Source organism: Pogona vitticeps, chromosome 4 (assembly GCF_051106095.1).
Source record: "Pogona vitticeps strain Pit_001003342236 chromosome 4, PviZW2.1, whole genome shotgun sequence".
Lineage (NCBI taxonomy): Eukaryota > Metazoa > Chordata > Lepidosauria > Squamata > Agamidae > Pogona > Pogona vitticeps.
This window is the reverse complement of record NC_135786.1, coordinates 60,618,180-60,640,151: the sequence shown is the minus strand read 5'-3', so window position 1 is coordinate 60,640,151 and position 21,972 is coordinate 60,618,180. Positions and strand designations below refer to the sequence as shown.

Here is a 21,972-nt window from a genome sequence, read left to right as displayed (position 1 = left end):
ATTTTGTTAAGGCTTCATTTTTAAGTTTAGGGAGACACAATAAATTCCCAACCGAGTTAGAAAACTGAAATGACAATAAAACAGGACATAAAAAGACACAGGATGTTAAGTGTAATACCACAATTTAGCTCAGAGGTTAACAACTCTGAAATCAGGCAACTATGTGAACTAAACTCATGCACTGCGAGGTTACAAATTCAGTGCAAACTACTGAATACTGACACTGCCTCACTATTAAAGAGGGAGAAAGGTTGGAATGTGTTAAAATGAGCACACATAAGGAAGTACAAGGATTCAGCTAATAGTAGATTAATAGTACCTGTTACAAGAAGCAAATTAAAAATGTGGGAAACAATATAGTATATTCCCCACATGCTCAGAGAGAAGTACTGGAGTTATTTATATTAGTCAAACAGCTAAACAGAAAGTACTTTCCAATTCCTTCCTTCAATTTGCTGTTCTGCAAAATGTCCCCTCACAACTGCTAGCTCTCATTGCAGCAAGAGCTGGAAACTGCTTAGTAAAAAGGCCAGAGTTTCTTTCCAAACTCCCATGACATACAAGGAGTACGTATCTGCTCCCTGAATGTGCTTCTCAGTTTGTCCTGGGAAACCACCTCACAAGAATAAGGTGAAGGAGGGGGAGTGAAGGGGAATTTCTGTCCCTGTCCCTATGGGTATGTATGCATACAACACCTTCTGGAGGGAATCAGCTTGACAGCTTTGCCTTCTGCCTCTCCCTTTGTTCCTGTTGCTTAATTTGCAGCCATGACTCATTTTTAAGTATTTTAAACACCTATTTCCTTTTTGATGTAGGGCAAAGTGGATTACTTTTAACCTATTTGGATCACTCCCTGGTTTTGGATAACAGTGAAGAATTTCATGTATGTGATTAAATGTTAATAAGACAAGACTAACAAGTTACACAACCAAGAAGGATTAGCTGCCACTTGAGTTGCATAGAGTATATTTCACCTGATTACAAAATATTCATTACTACCTATCTCCCAAAAAGGACTTGCTTGTTCTGGCAGTGAATAGCCTCTGTAGCCTCACAGAAGGCTCAGCAGATGAAACTACGCCTCAAACAATGTCACAGACAGGTATTGCAATACAGTATAGAAAACAAATAGTGACCTGGGGTAATGTACTAAAGAATTTTCCCATTTAAATGTATTCTTCACTCACACCCAAACACACACATAAGCAACTTACAAAACACATTTCAAAGGGTATCATTTCATCCTTTCCTCCACTTGCACCTCCAAAGTCCACAAGAGAAAAATAATGTCACTAGTTCATAATAAAGTCCCCCCCTCCACCCTATTAACAATGCATCTTTTGCCTCAACGAAGTTGGAAGCCAAGTGATGTATGCATGGCTAACACCTTCCATATATTGGTGGATTGCAGCTCCAATCAGCTCTAGTCAGTGGAGTCAACTCTGAAGGAAGCTAGAGTTGCAGTCCAACATTTAGAGGGCCACACTTGCCTTACCCCAGCATCTAAGGTGAGGAAGCCACCTTACATGCTAGGTGTTTCCCACTCACTTGCTGAAATACGGTTGCTCCCTATTCAATCTTCAGTCTCATTCTTGCTCACCTCTGCAACAATCAAATTCTTGAGCACAGCTGCAATTGCAAGCATGTACTCATTCACCACCAGACCTTCATTACTCAGTTACCAGATGCCACAAGTGCTTGCTCCATACGCTGCTCATTTTGGCAGACAACTAGTGAGAGTAGATACAGAGTTATTCTTCAAAAAGGGAGCTACTTACTGTCAGAGGAACCTTTGCCCTTACTTGGCTCCTTTATAATAATGACCCAGATGTTCAAGAACTCTATGCAGATGAAATCATTTTTCTGAGGTAAGCAGTTACATTTACATCTAACTCACTAAATAGCTTGCTTGCATAAGACAGAGCTATACCCTCAGATTGGTCCATTTATTTTAGAAATGTCTGAGCTGAGCTTGGCAGAGTTTGTGTTTCTGGAATATCTTTCTACAGGCTCTTTTTCCAATAAAATAGATCAAGACACTTTTAAACTAAGAGCATGGCTCCCTCTTACATTTCTTAATTTATATGTCAGCCTACAGCAAAATGTGTTCCATGTGTATACAATACAATGTATGTCTCAAGCAACTAACAATACTCTAACAAAACATGCGAGGAAATCCAGAAGTAACCTGAAGAAGCACAACTGTGTAGCTGGAAAAACAACCTAATTAACTACAAATACTAATTAAAACCTTCAGTGGAATATGTTTGAATATGGGTCTATATTCTACTAGTTTTTGAAGTTCTTCTTGACAAATTAGTCAAAAATATCTCTTTCTAACTTGCTTGAATTTGCTAGCCATGGCCATTGGACTAATTTATCAATATTCTTCCTATCTGTAAACACTTCCTAGCATGCAGCCTGCTCTATTGCTCTCAGTTATGTGTTACATGGTCCCACACCCCACATTTCTACATATCTGAACAACTGGACTTAGTAGGAATCTATACCTACTAATGTTACTAATGAAATATCATTAGTTCCTCTGTAGAAAAGTAACATATCTTACCACTTTTTCCTTGTATACAATGTACTTCAGCCACTTGAAATCCTGCCACTTGAACCCTGCCAGCACAAACAGGGAGTCCTTTTCATACTGCTCTGGTTTCTGGATGGCTCCTTCTGGGTATGTTATCCTCATTGTTGTCTTGCCTCCTACATCCTTTTCAAAGCCTTTCACTGGAGCAGAGTTCAGCCTGCAGAAAGACCAAAGATCTCTGAGTTTTATTTATACTAGAGTTTTGCCTGGAACCAAGGCAGAAATAAAGAACAGAAACACTTCAGATTAAGCTGCAGTAAAGGCACTATTGTCACATGCTAAGAGCTCATAAAAGCTTGTGTTTAGACAGAGTTAGAACTGACTGCACTGCCCATTAGAACATAGTGTGAGTGATCTAATGCTCGAAGGTAATATGTGTGTGGGCACACGCACCAGTATAGCTGACTGGATAGTTTAGTGAATTGGGGTATCTTGCTTCATAGTAAGTAGTCAGGAGTTAAATTCCTTATGGTGTGTTCTGGGAAAAGAGCCAACCTATGTGGTCTTGGTCAAGCTAGAAAGTCCCAAAATGCCCCCAGAAGAAGAAAATAGTAAACCACTTCTGAGTATTCTTTACCTAGAAAACCCTGGGAAGGGTTGCCATAAATTGGAATTGACTTGATGGCACACAGTTAGGATAGCCTATAGTTCCTCTCAAGTGTCACTATTGGTAAATTATATTTAACAGACTTGGTGCAATATACAACACATTTGAAGCTTCAAACATATATGTTACATATTCCAAATTACAGCATATTTTAAAATGAAAGTCATGCGCTGGATTCCCCCCCCCCCCCCCGAGTGTTCCTAAGGAACTAGCAATAAAGTTACAGAGTGCATGAGTCACTAAAAGAGAGAAACTGCTCTCATCAATAGGGACCTATTTCAAAGACCTTTAATAATCATCGTAACTTGGGAGTAAAAGAAGATACAGTACAAATATGAAATGATTATATATTGAAACTGCTGTCTTTAAAGAGGAGATTACACACAGCTACTCCAAATCAAAGGATCAAGGATAAATGCACCTCTACTAGGCCAGTGCAGAATTTCAATGAATTATTTTACTTCTGCTGCTGACACTCCATAGACACTGCTATAGCCCCAACATCTTATCCAGCCTAATTAACTACTCTTATACTTCAGCCAACTGCAAAGTCAAACACATCTCAATGCAGAGATGGCTTTACATCTTTATTAAAATGTATTTCACCGAAGACTTTCCTTATATTTTTTATCAACTTTCCTTGTCTGAGACTAAGAAGAAATTGCAATGTCCAGTCAGCTGCTATTCAAGATGGAGTGTAGGAAACCCTCTCTTTAGGTGGCTTACCAAACACATGAGCTCATTCCAGTTTGTCATTCATCAACCCTTCATTAACATATCCACATGTCTGAAAGTTTCTAACTGCCATTTTCTCAAAAGTCAGTGAAGATGCCCGTTCTTACAGTTTCTCCCATCAAGCAAAAGTAACTTCAGATATGAAAATATTAAAATCAAGGTCACATAAGGTGTAAAACGGCACATCAGAGACTGTACATACAGTTTTTTTCCCACAGAAGACTGTTATTTCTAGACTTCTTGCCCACAATCCTATTTTTAAATTCATCTGAAAAAGTTTGTTTTCCAGTAAATGCCTTAACAAAGCCTTCAAACCTATTTCTCCTATTGCCTCATAAGCTATCCCTAATACACAGTGAGGGTTACATAGGGAACAAATAAGATACATAAACTGCAAGATGGCTTCACTTATAATTCTTCTTTGTGGCCAAAGCAAAACAAGAGGACAAAGGTTATGAGATACTTCCCCCCCCCCTTCCATTAAGGATTGCACAGTTTTCAGCAGCAGCTCCTGAGGATTAATAAGCACCTGGCCAACCAGAGATGTTGAACACAATCTAGCCGGTATGGTTTCAGCTGGTGTTCATTGTAAACTTCAGGCAAACAGACCAATTTGATAATGTAATAAATATAGTAGCAAATTCAAATTTTTATTCAAATTTTAACCAAAGGCCATTGAGACAATGAGTCAATACACAAAACCAATGACAAGTCAACAAAACAGCATCTTCATAACCTTATATAACAAGTTCCAAAATGGCTAGAATTTAAAATATACAGTATAAATAAAAGATTCTTATAAAATAGAGAACAACTCTATTTTTATATTCTCATCCTTTAGTGACCTGAGGGTCCTTTGCTAGCCTAAATGGCCTTAGTCACCATATACTACTCAATGGGATTTTTATCCATTTGATTAATCCAAACTTGTCTTAGCTTGATGGCTAGCCAGCCAAATTTGGCCACATTGTAAGTTGTAGCCTCATTTCTATCTTCTAGCAAGATCTGGTAACAGCCCTTCCTGTCACCTCTATCTCTGTCCAAAATAATTGGACTGATGTAGCTTTTCCAAGAGTACATGCTCCAAGGTCTCTATACTTCCTTCACCACATACAAACATCCAATTCAAATATGGAATTTTCTTACTGTATTTTTTGCACCATAAGACTCACTTTTTTCCCACAAAACAGGGGTGTGGAAAGTCTGTGCGTCTTATGGAGCTAAGAAAACAGATTATACTTTCCTGTTTTCTTCTCCTAAAAAATTGGTGCGTCTTATGGAAAGGTGCGTCTTATGGAGCGAAAAATACGGTATATCTGCCCTCCAAGACGGCAGAAGGCTCCAGCACTTTTGGCTTTTCAGCACCAGGCAAAGACCTTTCTGTTCAGCCAGCATTTTAATTAAATAGTATTCTTTAGCTGGCCCTATGAGCAGTAGGAATTATTAATATTAATGTTTTAATGATTGTTTTTAATATAGGATATTATTATAATATTGTCTATTTTTAATGGTTTTAATGTTTTTAAAGGTTTAATATTGTTGTATGCTGCTCTGAGACCACTGGTAACGGCGTGGTTAAAATCAATCTTGTAAATAAATAAATAAATAAATAAATAAATAAATAAATAAATAAATAAATAAATAAATAAATAAATAAATAAATAAATAAATGTCCATATGGATTAACATAAACACCCTTCTACTTTCAGAATTTTCAAGTTTGCTTACATAAGGCATTGATGTGTTTCTATTGATATTGATGATATCCCTTATATGTGCTTTAACTCTATTCAGATTGTGCCGCCTTTCTATGTCTTAAGATCCTTTGTTTGATCAGACTTTTGGCTTGGTCGTAACTCATAGGCATTAGATACTGATGTGAGAATCCATAGCACCCAATTTGTTCTCTAACAGTTCCATTCACGGGGAGACAGAGTTGTCCTTTAATATCAAATGGGCAAGCCCAGAATTAGTATGATTCAATTTTAATCAATATGACAGGACAATAATAATGTATGATAATGTATAAATACTGTATAGTACTCAGCATAGGTTTGTAGATCACAAGAAAACAGGCATTCTTAATACTGAAGAGGGAAAAAATTTACAACTGGAAAAAAACCCACTATTAATAATTTCTTCTGCCAGTGCTTCAAATAATACAATCCATGGATGCTAACAACTCACTGTAGACACTGATATCCTATATAGGAAAAGAACCATAAAATACCTAATCCTCTCTTCTGACCAGAAAACTCACCTGATAACAATGTCATAGTCATCTATTTTCATTCCCAGTGACTTGTTTGCTAGAATGCCACCATTTCCCACAATCACACACCGCCGGCAACTGAGACTGGAAAGGAAACAGATAGAAAAGCAGTTGGTTAAAAAACAAGATCTGTAAGCACGGAGCTGCTTCTGGTCAAGATCTGATCCAGACACTGGAAGCCCAAACAGGAGGCTGCAATGTATTAATTCACAATAACAGACTGACACTTTATAGTACAGAGAGCACAGCAACGCAAGCAACCAAGGGAGGAAGTGTTCTCACTACATCTTGAGCTCATTGGCTCAAAGTGAAGACCTTGCATTTAAATCGCTAACAAAATGTTTCTTTTCCTAATGAAAATACAGCTGCTAGGAAAAGTTGCCACTTTCCTATTAGACAGTGAAACGGAGTGCAGTTCATTCTCCTTTTGCTCAGGAGATTACTAACTGCTTAATCAAATGCTACTTAATCAAGCACACAGCAGGGTATGATTAAATGGCAACCTTCCCAAGCATGCAGGGACAGGAATCAATTCCATACTAAAGATAAATATTTTTGACAATCCCTATGGGGAAGATGATAGTTGAAAGGATCAGCAAGTGTAAGATTAAGAACGATCAGGAGGCTAACCTAGTGTAATATAGTACAAAGATGAGCTGCATGGTCTTTGTAAGAAACCCAAGGACCCTCTCCCAATACAGACACCCCAACTACCCACAAAGCACAGAATATAAGGGCTACGTAAGACAAGCATTCAGCATATCCTTACAGAATTAGCCAGCTATTAAGCTCAAAGAAATGGTGAGGAGCCAAAAAGGCTGCTGCTTTAAAAGGTCTTCAAATTTTTAGTGAGGTGAAGGATTGGAGCACTTTTTCTCTTCTTTTCCTAGTTATCTTGGCCTTAAGGTCTAGATCTCTCTCCTGGCATTCAAGACCATTTCCTCTTGTCCTCTATTTAGGATTTCTTATGGGGTGAGATGTCTTCTTAACTTGGCCCATGGGCCATCTATGTTCTGCTGCCTGAAAGATGTAATCAGGCCTGGTATAATATAGTGATTAAGAGTGTTAGATTACATTAGAACAAGGGAGAGAGAAGATCAGATTGATATACAGCCTTGAAACTCAGCAAGTAACCTTGGGACAGTTAGGGTCCCTTCCAGCTCTGCAGTTCTAAGATGGTGATGATGATTATATTCTCTCTCAGCTTAACTTCACCTGGTGGTTGTGATAATTAGGTGGGGGGAGAGAATATCCATTATCTTAATCACAACAGAGCCTAGGTGAGATATAAATGAAAAACAAGTTCTGTTCTATAGTGTCTGAATGTACTGTAAGTCACTTTTGGACCGAGTGACAATGTAAGGCACTTTTGGACTGAGAAAAAGAGTTTCCCAATTTTTATCATCAGCAAGAGGATATCAGAGTTTCCTGGTAGTTCTGAAGAAGTAAAAAACAACAACTTTGGACTAAATCCAATTAATAGTTCCAACTGCTCAGCAAGTTCCCACTAATTAAATGGATCTGCTCTAGCTGAAAGGAACCAGTATGGTGTAGTGCATCGAGTGATGAACGAGGACTCAGGAGACCTGGATTCAAACCTCCACTTCACCATGGAAACTCAACAGGGTAGTGGCAGCAATGGTAAAGCCAATCCTTAAATAACTCACATATCTTAAAAACTGTAGCAGGGTCACTGTAAGTTGAGTGCATCTTGACAACATACAACATACATTCTATTTGGAACTGACAATTATACTTAGAACTTGTTCACACAATGGTGTTGTCTCTGATCTTCTGGGGTTATTTTGAGTCATTTTTGTTATTTTTTTCTTGTTGCAGATTTGATTGGATCATTACTGTGTTTACAGGGATGGGTATTTGCTGTTCGATGTACAGTGGTGCCTTGCAAGACGGGCGCTCCGTTTAATGATGAATCTGCATTACGACAAGGTTTTTGCGATCCAAAATGACGTTTTGAATGAAGGAATTTTGCTGTGTGATGATCGGTTCCCTGTTTCGGGAACCAATTTTCGCTTCCCGACGATCAAAACAGCTGATTGTCGGGGTTCCAAAATGGCCACCGGGTGCTCAAAATGGCTCCCTGCTGTGTTTAGGAGCCATTTTTCGCTGCACAGGCACCCAAGAATGGCCGCCCCTATGGAGGATCTTCAGTGGACAGTGAATTCTTAGCAGTTTGGAATGCATTAACCAGGTTTTAATGCGTTTCAATGGCTTTTTTATTTTCGCTTTACGACGTTTTCATTCTACAGCGATTTCGCTGGAACGAATTAAGGTCTTAATGCGAGGCAACACTGTAATGGGATCCACTGGGTCATCTTGGTGAAGCCTCCCCCCCCCCCAGGAACTGCCCTTAACTAGACACCCATGCACCTCACTAAGGTTAAGAAAAATGAGAGACTCAGTAGGAACACCCTCCCTACTGAAATTCGGCTGGCACCCTCGCTGGGCGTCTTCAAAAGCCAACTGAAAACTTGGCTATTCAAGCAGGCCTTCCCTCCAGTCAATTAAGTGAAGCTTATTTCTTATTTCTTTCCTTTTAACTCATGCCATCTTGGGACTCTTTGCTTTGCTTTAAATTGATTGTTAAAAATTGTAAGTTCTTTGATTATATATTTTTCTGTTTTTATCTATGTAAATTGTGTCTATTTTAAATTGTTTGCTATTTGTATGTTGTGAGCCGCCCAGAGTAGACCATGTCTAGATGGGCGGCATATAAATGCAATCAATCAATCAATCAATCAATCAATCAGCAAGTTGATTTTTCACAGAATTTTCTCAGGGCACCAGGAGTACAGACTTCAGAGCTTTGTTTGAAAGTCATCAGTAAATTAACAGATTGGAGACTGAAGAACATGCCTAGTTAAGTAAAAACTACCGAAGTCATTCCCTTAATTCTATTGTTCCTGTTCGCTGCTTTATAACATTTCTTAAAAAAATATTGTGGGAAGAATTTGCATAACTCTTTGAAAATGAGCTCCCAAATACCATCTGATCCTTTGTTACTTCATTGATTCCAGCATATGGAAAGGGAAGAGTAGCAACGTCTTGGGATATCACAAATAAAAAGTAGAAACCTTTGTAAGTTAAAGGTAAAAGCTTCCCTTGACATTTAGTTAAGTCATGTCTGACTCTAGGGGGCGGCGCTCATCCCCATTTCGAAGCCATAGAGCCAGCGTTTGTCCGAAGACAGTTTCTGTGGTCATGTGGTCAGCATGACTAGACATGGAATGCTGTTACCTTCCCACTGAGGTGGTACCTATTTATCTACTCGCATTTTTACATGCTAGGTTGGTAAAAAACCTTTGTAGTTTGCTTCAAAGGGATGTAGAGTGAAAAGTATCATACAACTGTAGACTGCCTGTACATCTGGCCACAGCTATACAAACTTATCAAAACAGAAGACAAATTCTTGGAAATACTTCTAGGTAGATGAGATGCTGAAAGGATTTTTGATTCAAAAAGGAAAATGCTCCCTGTTTCAACAGGGAATTGTATCTTCTCACTTTGTTTCCATGACGCTTCTAGTATGTACAATAATGTACAAACTTGGATTAACTCACATGCTTTGTGGTAGGGAAAAGGATATTTGTTCTTTCTGTTCTAAGATGAGCCAACAAAAAGCTGTGTGATAATACACTGACTATGATACACAATCGTGAAAAACTTGAAGAAGCATTTGTTTGAAATTGCCAGGTTCCAGCACTGGGTTAAAGTTATTCTATTTTGTAAAACTCATTATTGTTGTCTATAGTCTCTCATCACTGTTCCCATAATTTCCCACTTTCATGTATACTTTCTGGAGCCTCTCCTAGTGCTTTCTCTTTAATCTATGTCAAACATGTCCTAGCTGTAGTACACATATCTGTGTATGTTATTATGAGAGTGAGTTATTCTCTTCTTGCCCTCAATTCCAAATATGGACCTTCAGTTGGGCACCACAGAGCTACAAGCATTAACTAAATAAAAGAAAATTTAGTACAATATGGCATGACATTAGAAAGAAATACAGACCTCATTAGAACAATAGGAGGAAAAGGAGGAGAGCAGATGCTAATAACACGTCATCAAGCCGATTCTGACTTACGGGACCTAGGGATTCCAAGGTATAAAGTACTCAGAAGAGTTTTACTGTTCCCCCACCCCTCTCTCTCTCTTTTTGAGGTGTTCTGGGACTGGGTAGGTTGCCCAAGGCTACGTAGACTGCCTATTCCTACAGGAGGCACAGTGGGGAACTGAATACCTAACCTCTGACTCTGCAGCCAGGTAGCCCATTGACTGAGCTATTCAGCCAGATAAGATAGCATTAGATAGCAAGAATTTGCTCAGTTCTACTATGTGCCACCAGTTTTCTGATTGCTCACAATCACAAAAGTGAAATGTGCTATACAAAACTAGAACAAAAAGGAACAGCCAATGTACACAAACATGCACACAGATATATCCAAGGTAACTGCACCACAGCCATGGACGGCCACACAACTCTACAAGAGCCTGGTGACGTTTCCATTCATTAGTCCTGTCATCCAACTGCATTGCCACTCAGCTACAAAAACTGGGTTTAATGGAGAACCTGTTAGTGAAAACAAGCCAAACCTTATATTTTGTCTGACTAAAACATTGTAGAATCCTGTTGCCTTACTGTTACACTTTAAGGGAAACTCTGACAAGTTAATGCATTCATTGAAAGATAGTTTTTCATTTATTTTGAAATGCAGGCAGACTGCAATATTAGCAGAAAATAAAAATTCTGGAGTGATAAAAAAACCATGCCATCTCTATTTTATTTATGCTATAAAATGGCAAAAGAGCATTATTTCCAGCTCTGTATTTTATTCAAAACCAATTAAGAGTCCACAAACAAGACTTTTAATCATGGCTAGCAACTGCTGTGGGCTCCTTCAGCCTCCAAGAAGTTTCTACTCACCTATCAAGGGCTGGAGTAAGGCGGTAATCTTTGGTTGCTGACAGGATGGCTTTGATCAAATTATCTGTAGAGAGAGAAAATAATATATTTAGAAAGGTCAGTCCATTTCAAATATCTGCTGTGGTAATAAGAGTGATACACAAGATGTGAAGGACCAAGGTAGATGACTTATACATTTCCATGAGTAAGTTTAAGTCACATAGAAACTACTAGAAATCAAAAACAGGTTGCCAGCATTAGCCCTTAAACCTATTTTAGTCCCCTAGAGTAATCTTTTATTGCAGAACAGAAGCAGACTTACATCTACAATGTAGGCATTCTATGACAATAGCACCTAAGAGTAGTCAATAATGTCCCCAACTTCAGCCACCTGACATATATAGAATTTTTAACAGACAAAAAAAAAACCAACTGGAACTAAAATTGTTCTAACACACAAATTGCCTTTTGTCATTGGCATTCTTATTTGTCCCATTCAATATAATGAATGTGTGTATGTATGTGGACAACCGAGTAACATAGTTCCATGCCATTTTTCAGCAAACCATGATGCCAAGAAGCAAAAGTTACATGCTCTGATTGCCAGGAAGTTGCCCCCATTGGAGGGAACATATCTGGATTCCCAGAGGAATCATACAAAAAATGTACATGAATACCAATTTGTAAACCAAACCACAATACAAATACTACCATTACACCTTCATGACACTGGAATGACAACAACAAAGGTGACAGGGGCGACTGCAATAACTACCATGATATCTCTCTTCTCAGCATTGTAGGGAAGCTGCTTGCCCGTGTTGTGCTGAAGAGACTCCAGGTGCTTGCAGACAGAGTCTATCCAGAATCACAGTGTGGATTTCGAGCTAATAGATCCACCACCAACATGGTATTTTCCCTCAGACAGTTGCAGGAGAAATGCAGAGAGCAACAACAGCCACTCTTTGTGGCCTTCATAGATCTCACAAAGGCTTTTGACTTGGTTAGCAGGGATGGCCTTTTAAAATACTTCCCAAGATTGGATGTCCACCTCAACTCCTTAACATCATCAGGTCCTTTCATAAGGATATGAAGGGCACTGTAGTTTTTGATGACTCAACATCAGATCCCTTTGACATCCCAAGCGGTGTAAAACAAGACTGTGTCCTCGCGCCAACCCTGTTTGGGATCTTCTCTGCTGTAATGCTGAAGCAGGCCTTTGGAAGTGCAACAGAAGGTGTCTATCACTGGACTAGATCAGATGGAAAGCTCTTTAATTTTTCTAGATTGAGAGCAAAGACTAAAGTCCAACTGAAATGCATGTGGGACTTCCTCTTCGCTGATGATGCAGCCATTGTTGCCCACTCTGCTGAAGACCTCCAACAACACATGAATCATTTTAGCAAGGCCTGCCAAGACTTTGGATTAACAATCAGGCTGAAGAAAGCACAAGTCATGGGCCAGGGCGTGGACTCACCTCCCTCTATTACTATCTCCACGCAGGAATTGGAGGTTGTTCATGAATTTGTGTACCTTGGCTCAACAATCTCTGACACTCTCTCCCTAGATGTCGAGCTGGATAAACGCATTGGCAAAGCAGCTACCATGTCCTCTAGACTCACAAAGAGAGTATGGCTTAATAAGAAGCTGACGGCATACACCAAAATCCAGGTGTGTAGAGCCTGTGTCCTGAGCACACTCCTGTACTGCAGTGAATCCTGGACTCTTTGTGCACGGCAGGAGAAGAAGCTGAACACCTTCCATATGTGTTGTCTCTGATGCATTTTTGGTATCTCCTGGCAGGACAAAGTTCCACATAGAGTAGTCCTAGAATGAGCTGGAATTTTTAGCATGTATACATTACTGAAACAGCGCCGTCTACATTGGCTTAGGCACATCGTGAGAATGGCTGATGGTCGGATTCCAAAAGATCTCTTATATGGAGAATTAGTGCAGGGAAACCGCCCCAGAGGGAGACCACAGCTGCAATACAAGGACATCTGCAAGTGGGATCGGAAGGCCTTAGGAATGGACCTCAACAGATGGGAAACCTTGACGTCTGAGCGTTCAACCTGGAGGCAGGCGGTGCATCATGGCCTCTCCCAATTTGAAGAGACACTTGTACAGGAGGCCGAGGCAAAGAGGCAGTCCCGAAACAAGCAAAACCAGGGAGCTGGACAGGGGACAGATTGTATTTGTCTTCAATGTGGAAGAGATTGTCACTCTCGAATTGGCCTTCTCAGCCACACTAGACGCTGTTCCAAGACCTCCATACAGAGCACGTTACCATAGCCTCTCAAGACTGAAGGATGCCTACTACTAATAAATCAGTACTTTTACCCTGTCTTTTTATTACAATCCTATCTTCTCACTGATTTATTAATTAATTCAGGGAGAATCTCTCAGAAGCTTTATTACCAGGATTGGGGAGTCAGGGTGTGAAGTTAACGGAGGGCAGAGCCAAATCCAAATCTGAGCAAAGCCATTGATCATAGCCAATATCTCCCCCCCAACCCTTATTTCTCCTGCCACTTCCTCATTTCCTTTCCCCTCCTCCCCTTATCTTTTTTCCCATATTTTTCTCTCTGTTGCCTTTCTCTTTTCTCTTCTCTCCAGACTTCTGGCTTATGTTTATATTCCCTTCATGGAGCATTAGGCTTAGGAAAAAGATTCCATTTGTGTGAGTAGGCTCTTCTTTCAAAGCCTAAATGCTACATGGGATGATTTTCAGCAGATGACAACACATGGGAAAAGGAGATTTAACCTTTCCTTTTCCATCACCACCCCCTTTCCATTATTGCCAACAATAATGGTTTAGAACCAGTTTGCGTAAACAGGATATTTTCTAAGTGTAATTCCCAGGGGAGATGGCAAGTAGGGGAAGCCACAGGCTGGATTATAACATAATGGGGGCAGATTCAAAAGAACCACAGGGTACGTACATCCAGACTGTATTCTCCAGCACTGCTCGGTGGTTACTTCTTTTCCAAATGTCAGTCATTTAATGAATGGCACTGTCTTGTAATCACATTATTTTCCATTAACTTGTATAATTCTGCTTTCATCCTTAACATCACTATGACATAGCTTACAAAGGAAATATTTCTCATCAAAAAGTTCTAACTTACTAACAAGCTCAAATTTTCAGTCTTCCTTTCTTAATTGTAGCCATGAGTGACCAAAATGAATCCAGTGCTTGGATTATAAGCATACAAAGTACTCTGTGTGTGTGTGTGTGTGTGTGTGTGTGTGTGTGTGTGTGTGTGTGTGTGTCTTTCTGTGTGTGTGTGTGTGTGTGTGTGTGTGTGTGTGAAGCCACATCTTGATCTGTTTACTATGAATGACAGCACTCTCCAATTTCTCAGGCTATTTTGTTTTGCTTTGTCTTGATCCATGAGTATTGAATCAGGAACTTCAGGCATGCAAAACATGTACCCTACCAATGAATTATAGGCACTCTCCTATATCAAGTTTGTATAAGTTAGTAAACTTTGTCTAGCCCTTATTACTGGAATACTACATGTAGCACCACTAACTCATAAATCTCCTTCATGGATTGCTGCCTTGTCCTGGCGAAGGAGCTTGAGTAATTCAGAGAAGCTGTGGGCTATGCCGTGCAGGGACACCCAAGACAGACAGGTCATAGTGGAGAGTTTTGACTAAACGCAATCCACCTGGAACACAAGCCAGGAATGTCATCACCTCCACTGGCCTTGTTGTTAGCCAATAAAGCAGTATGGCCTTCTCCAAATAAAATGTACTTTTCTTGTATCTTCCCTGCTGGGTGGGGATGGCAGGAGTTGTACTCCAACGCACTTGGCAGGCACCACTTTAGGTATCAGTTTGGCTCTAGCTCCTAACAGATGTTATTCAGTTTGAGTCATTCCTAGGTAATCTGGTTATTCACAAGACCTTACTCTAGCCTTCAAGCAGGGTAGGTCTACATGCAGGTACATTTGAAACCAACTTACCCAAACCCAATTGAGTCTGCTAGACCACTGGTTCTTAACCTTGGGTTACTCAGGAGTTTTGGACTGCAACTCCCAGAAGCCTTCACCACCAATTGTACTGGCTGGGGTTTCTGGGAGTTGCAGTTCAAAAACATCCAAGTAACAAAGGTTAAGAACCTAGGTGCTAGACTACCTCTGCAGAGGAGTTCTTAGCCTTTTTTTGTGTGTATTGCTTTTAGCACCCACCTTCCTTGACATTGCAGTTGGATAAACAGGGTCTCAGCTTTATATTTTCCTTTTGAGTCTATCTGAGAAACATATTTGGGCTAAAATGGCAGAACACACATTTGCCCTTACTATGAATACCTGCAACTACTTTGCACCTAAAAACATTGATCTCATGTGGAGGTTTTTTGGAACATACTTAAGAAATGTAACACAAGGTATAGTACCATTATTAGGTAGCAGGAAAAGTGATCGCACCTGTAACAGCAAAGTAATGCACAATCCATTTAACCAAGACTTGACTGCAAGGTTACTTCTACTATTTTTATGTGCCATAAAATCTGTCCAGAAAAACATAAAAGTAACACTGGAAGTACAAGCATTATTTATTCCCATAATAAAGTAACTACAAAGGAAGGGATGCGAGTTCTTGAGCTTGTCAGAACAACTTCTTTTGTTCCCAGATATTTACACGGAGAGCTGTCTCAAGTCCTGACTATCTGATCTTGCTTGAGATAGCCTTCAATTTATATAGTCCTCATTTACCTGACTTTAGCCAAAATGCTTGCAGAGAAACAATTTCTCCTGCACTCTTCATTGCCACTTTTTCTTTTACATGAAGAGGAGATTCCTGCTTGCTATATCAGCTCTCCACATAAGGAAGAACCAGGCTTTTCTAGGGTTCTTGCTGATGCATATAGTTTGAACTTCTCTTCAGACCTGTTGCTCCTCACATGCAGAAAGCAATTAAGGTGGTAGGAGTCAGTTGCTTTCTTCTAAACATATTGCTGAGAACCACCTAAGAAGTACAGGCCTCAACTTACGACCACAATCCGTTCCAGAAGATGGGCATAACTCGAAATGGTGATAAGTCAAAGCATCATTTCCCATAGGAATGCATTGGAATGCGATTAATCCGTTCCAGAAGAAAAATAAAATAAAATTAAAATAAAACACTGCAAGCCCCATAAGAACGTGCTGGAGCCGAAAAACAAACATACCAAAACACACAAAAGAACACTACAAGGCCCATAGGAACACATTGGGGTTGGGGAAAAAATTACCAAAAAAACCCCCACAAAAACCACAGCCAGCCCCATCAGAACGCGATGGGGATGGGGAAAACCCACACCAAAACACAAAAAACATCACAGCACAGAACCATAACCCCCCCAAAACCCAAACCCACTCTGCAAAACAAAGTAAATGTATTTACTCAGGAGCAGAAAGTAGCTTCAGGCAGTCTGAAGCCTCATCCGACGCACTCACTCTAACCGTCGGGGCGAAAGAGCTACAAAGAAGCAGCCTCTTCACCTACCAACAGTTAGCAAATTTGAATTCCCTGCCTTTTTCTGGTCATAACTCGAAGCTCCGGCCGCAAGTCGAAGCAAAATTTTGTGGCCAGAGCTGGTCACAACTCGAAATGGTTGTATGTTGGGACGTTCGTAAGTCGAGGCACCACTGTAACTGAATAGGGCTTCAGAATCTTGCTTATACTGTAGATATGGGTAATCTCAGTCTGCTCTTGGCCTTGTTCAGTCACTTCTGAGCTCACAGCTTTGCACATAGGTGCAATGTCAGGGTTTGTACTATGTCAGAAAAATATGTCGATAGTTGTTTCTCTTTATGCAAGTTGTAAAATGGCTGAGTTCAAAACAAATAAATTAGTGTGGGTTTAGACTATATATTGTAATTGTATTTTAATTGTTTCATCTTTTTAGTATATTTTAATTGTTGTAAGCCACCCAGAGACCTTGCATATAAATAAATAAATGAATGAATGAATGAATGAATGAATGAATGAATGAATGAATGAATGAATGAATGAATGAATGAAAGAAAGAAAGAAAGAAAGAAAGAAAGAAAGAAAGAAAGAAAGAAAGAAAGAAAGAAAGAAAGAAAGAAAGAAAGAAAGGGAATGCAGATTCTTGAATGTCATAAGCTGCAAACAATTATTTAATGGCATAAATGGATAACATATTTAACACAGCATTTACTGCTTTATATACAGTCATGTGGGGGGAAAAAGTACATCCTCTTTGAGTTTGATGGTTTTACGTATCAGGACATAATAAAAATCAACTGGTCCCCAGTAGGTCTGAAAATTAGGTAAATACAACCTCAGATGAACAACAACACATGGCATATTGCATTTATTTTTTAAAAAATAAAGCCAAAATGAAGAAGTCATGTGTGAAAAACTAAGTACACTCTTACTGCTTCCATAGGAATAAAGAGGCTAAATAGCAACCAAGTACTGCTAACCAAACGTGTGCTTGAATAAACATAGCAAGTGGCAGCACCTCTATCAAAACCAAAGTTTTAGCAATTTGCTGGTCTGGAGCATTCAGATGTGTGCTAACACAATGCCAAAGAGGAAACACATCAGCAATTATCATACAGATGCAATTGTTGCTGACCAGCAATCTGGAAAGGGTTATAAGTCCATTTACAAACAATTTGGAGCCTATCATTCTACAGTGAGGAAGATTATTCACAAGTGGAAAACATTAATGACAGTTGTTAATCTTCCCAGGAATGGATGTCCGAGAAAATTCACCCCAAGGTCAGACCATGCAATGCTCAGAGAAATTGCAAAAAATCAAAGAGTTAAGATTCTGTAGGTCCCAGTTAACATGTGAAATGTTAAAGTTCATGACAGTACAATTAGAAAGAGACTGAACAAGTATGGTTTGTTTGGAAGGGTTGCTAGGAGAAAAGCCTCTTCTCTCTCAAAAGAACATGGCAGCATGGCTTAGGTTTACAAAGTTGCATCTGGACAAAGCACAAGACTTCTGAAACAATACCCTTTGGACAGATGAGACCAAAGTGGAGAAGTCTGGCCACAAGGTACAATGCCATGTTTGGTGAAAACCAAACACAGCATATCAGCATAAACACCTCACATCAACTGTCAAGCACGGTGGTGGAGGGGTGATGATTTGGGCTTGTTTTGCAGCTACAGGACCTGGGCACCTTGCAGTCATTGAGTTGACCATGAATTCCTCTGTATACCAAAGTATTCTAGAGTCAAAATGTGAGGTCATCTGTCAGACAGTTAAAGCTTGGCTGAAATTGGGTCATGCAACAGGACAATGATCCAAACAGAAAATCTACAATAGAATGGCTGAAAAAGAAGAGAATCAAGGTGCTGAAAAAGAAGAGAATCAATGGCTGAAAAAGAAGAGAATCAAGAAGTCCAGACCTCAAGCCAATTGAAATTCTGTGGCAGGACGTTGCAAGAGCTTTCCAATTACTGCTGCTAAAGGTGGTTCTACAAGCTATTGAATCATAAGGTGTACTTAGGTTTTCACACATGACTTCTCTATGTTCACTTTATTTTTGTAGAATAAATAATGACACAGTGTAATATGTCATGTGTAATTGTTCATCTGAGGTTGTATTTACCCATTTTTCACACCTGCTAAGGGCCAGATTATTTATATTATGTCCTGATACATAAAATCAAATAATTTAGTGAGTGTACTTTCTTTTTCACATGACTACATTTTGCTATGTTTCACAACTAGCTTCAATCAACAATACCAGGCCCCAGTTCAATATAAGGCCAGACTTAAGCAACTAATGACACAACTATATGGAGATTTTCAACTTGCAGATCTTCAAAGGATTGAGCCCTTCCAAGAATTCTAATAAAAATGTGTGTATCCCTTACTGGGAATTCTGGCACTTGCAAAGACACTTACTGAGGCCTGAGGAGTGCCTGCCATGTCTATCATGTTCTTTTGCTAAACCCCACAGTAGGTTTCTGGTCTTCGGAGCTGGGAAAGTGAGCAGGCAATTACTTGCAGGACTAAGGAAAGCACAGCACTGTGGCGATGGCCGTAGTCACTTCAGGATGATTCACAAGTACTCCAGAACAGCTGCTCAATGCTATGAGTGCCTTTGCCTGAATGTTATAATATTTCTAAGCAGATGTTCTTCCAGCTCATACCTGACCATGTACTTTACATGGAGTAATGGTTTCAGTTTGGTTTTATTTTCTCATCTGTACTTCAAAGGTGACCAAGAACAGAACTAACAACTGTATGCAGTTTTCATATTCAGAAGCACAATACCAGTATATGATACAACTACTCTGTGTTGCACCTACTTAGAGAGCATATACTTTTTCAGTTCCTGGTTTAGCATGGTATCACTAAAATAGGGCCGTGAACAATTATGCAAATAAATTATAACACATGTGGAAGAACATCAACATTTGATGTAAAATATCTAGATCTAATTATACAAAAATATATTTCTGATTCCCTGGGGGTTATATTCTTGATCCTCAACCTCCTAGGATTTTTGCCAGGAACATGCAAGCTATTTCTAGGGTCTTGGGTATTCAATAATTAAATAATTTAATTAAATTAAAATGAAAAAGAAAGAGAGAGAAACCTTCAAAAGGATTTTAAAGAATTTTTGATGGAAAACAGGCCTTTGAAGATACATAGGCTCCAACTAAGGCCACATCCAGAATGCATTCTTTCAGGTTCATCACAGTTTAAAACAAAGTTGGCTAGCAGACTTTCATTCATTTTTCCATTTGTGTGAAAATATTAGAGTGCTCTGTATTCTCTCAGGAGGTTCCAGTCAGTAGATCTGGAGTTTTTATCACACAGTTTAAACTTTCTTTGAATACTGATTTCAAAATAGAGATGGACACAAAATACTTCGTGCCCCATCATAATAAATTGTCTCAATGTCAGTGCTGCAGGAATCCCTGCTCCATTGCCTCGTCTGAGTGGCCAGCTATTGGAGGTGGTGGAGAAGGGGAAGTCCAGGCTCCTGCCCAGACTGGAAGATCATTGACAGGGAGGGAAGCAGCAGCAAATGCTGGCAGGTCAGTGGGTGAGCCAGGGCCATTTCGTATATTCAACAAGCCAAATAAACCATTCATCTGATGAGGGGGCTATACATGAAGCTCTCTTTGCCTCACATGTACAATATAAGGTGGGATGCAAATATTTTGAATAACAGGCAGAACTACAGAATCCTTTTGTTTATGGATGGGAAGGAGGTGATGTGGAAAAGGAAGCATATATCAAAAAAAGATGTCTGACCAGGTGATCATGTAAGCCCCCATCGTCTTGTTGCAGAGCCAATTTATAGATGCACAGCTTGCTAATATTAGCATGTATGCATTTATCTACAAATACCGGAAGAGCCTTTTCTACACACATTGTAAATGTTCTCCAGCATTTTAGAAATAGTCAAAACACCTGAAAAATTAAATTCAGATGCCAAATGTAGTGTCCAAAGCACCAAGGACTGAGAGCAGGGCAACAGGGAATGAAGGGAAAACCTTCATTTCTCATCGCTATTAGAACAGCAGAACTGGAAGTCCTGGAATAAATGTTTACATGCTGTGGAGAGGTTCTTCACTCTTCAACTTCAGAGATACAGGAAGGCTGCCACTTTGTGTGGTCACTGTGTGGTCATAATTTTCTGATATTTAATTTTTCTTCCTTTCTTTCCAAAGTGTACACATTTCAAAATCAAGATCCAAATGCACATGTTTATAGCAAGCATGCAATTTAATTCTGATGTTCACGTTTTCAAGTCTTTCAGTCAGAACAGAGTGGAATACATAACAATAACCAGGTTTTTGTAATATATAACTTAGTTCAGTCTTCCCTAACGAAGGGATTTCCAGAGGCTTTTAGACCACAACTCCCTCGATTGCTATTAGCCACTGTGATTCGGGATGATGGGAACCGTACTTCCAACACATCTAGACAGTATGCAGTTTTTAGGCCACACTCAAATATATATTTATCATAATACAGAAAAATGAGTGCTTATAGGTATTTCTATAACACCTCAAGCACACAAAACAGAACTGACTGAAATCAGTCATAAAGAAGAAGAAAATAGAGGAATGAAATCATCTCAAAGCTAGTGGAGAGTATACAGCATTGTTGTATACAACAAATGTGGTATAATGCTATTACCTTGCTGTATTACAACTGAGGAATGCCATACCTAGACAATCTAGATTAAAATGTGGGGATAAATTCCAAAATGTTCTGAATCCAGCCTAAAAACTTATCTTTTAGTCCAAAATATCTTTTGCCTATATCTCCCACAACAAAGCATATAGTATAGAGTGTAATATGAACAACAACAACAACAACAACAACAACATCATATTATTATTATTATTATTATTATTATTATTATTATTATTATTATTATTATTATTATTATTATTATTATTATTATTATTATTATTATTATTATTATTATTATTATTATTATTATTATTATTATTATCATTATCATTATCATTATCATTATTAAGCCTATCTTATTGATTTATTTTGTCTCATGCCTCACACTAATGTAAACAGTGTAGCTGTGCATGATAAGATAAATATGTGCTCTTTAACTTAATACAGACAGGAAAAAATCCATTTTTGGGAAAACAGGGCTGGAGTACCTCACTATGTAGCACACTTTCCAGATTATAGCAGGGTGGGGGAAAACGTGTTCAAGAACACCAGCAGTTGGAGAGGGAGTGAAATTAGCAAAAGCTCTTGCTCAGAGAATTTTGGCTAATCTGGGCAGGAAGCCAAAAAGGAGGTGTAAAGACAAATAGTTTGGTTCAATGCAAATTGGAATTTTGATCTCAGTATGCATCTGTATTTCATC

The 21,972-nt window shown here is 39.1% G+C and overlaps 1 protein-coding gene across 10 annotated transcripts in view; it reads right to left on the bottom strand.

The window, feature by feature from the left end:
- ST3GAL3 (ST3 beta-galactoside alpha-2,3-sialyltransferase 3) overlaps window positions 1-21,972 on the bottom strand; it is a 243,994-nt gene that overhangs the window by 92,658 nt on the left and 129,364 nt on the right. For all 10 annotated transcript variants that reach the window (XM_020783380.3, XM_072997515.2, XM_078392808.1 and 7 more), the window contains 3 exons: window positions 11,159-11,222; window positions 6,202-6,297; window positions 2,570-2,756 (listed from right to left, as the gene is read on the bottom strand). In XM_020783380.3, coding sequence (XP_020639039.2) covers window positions 2,570-2,756; window positions 6,202-6,297; window positions 11,159-11,222 — 347 coding nt within the window. The remainder of the gene's footprint in view (window positions 1-2,569; window positions 2,757-6,201; window positions 6,298-11,158; window positions 11,223-21,972) is intronic.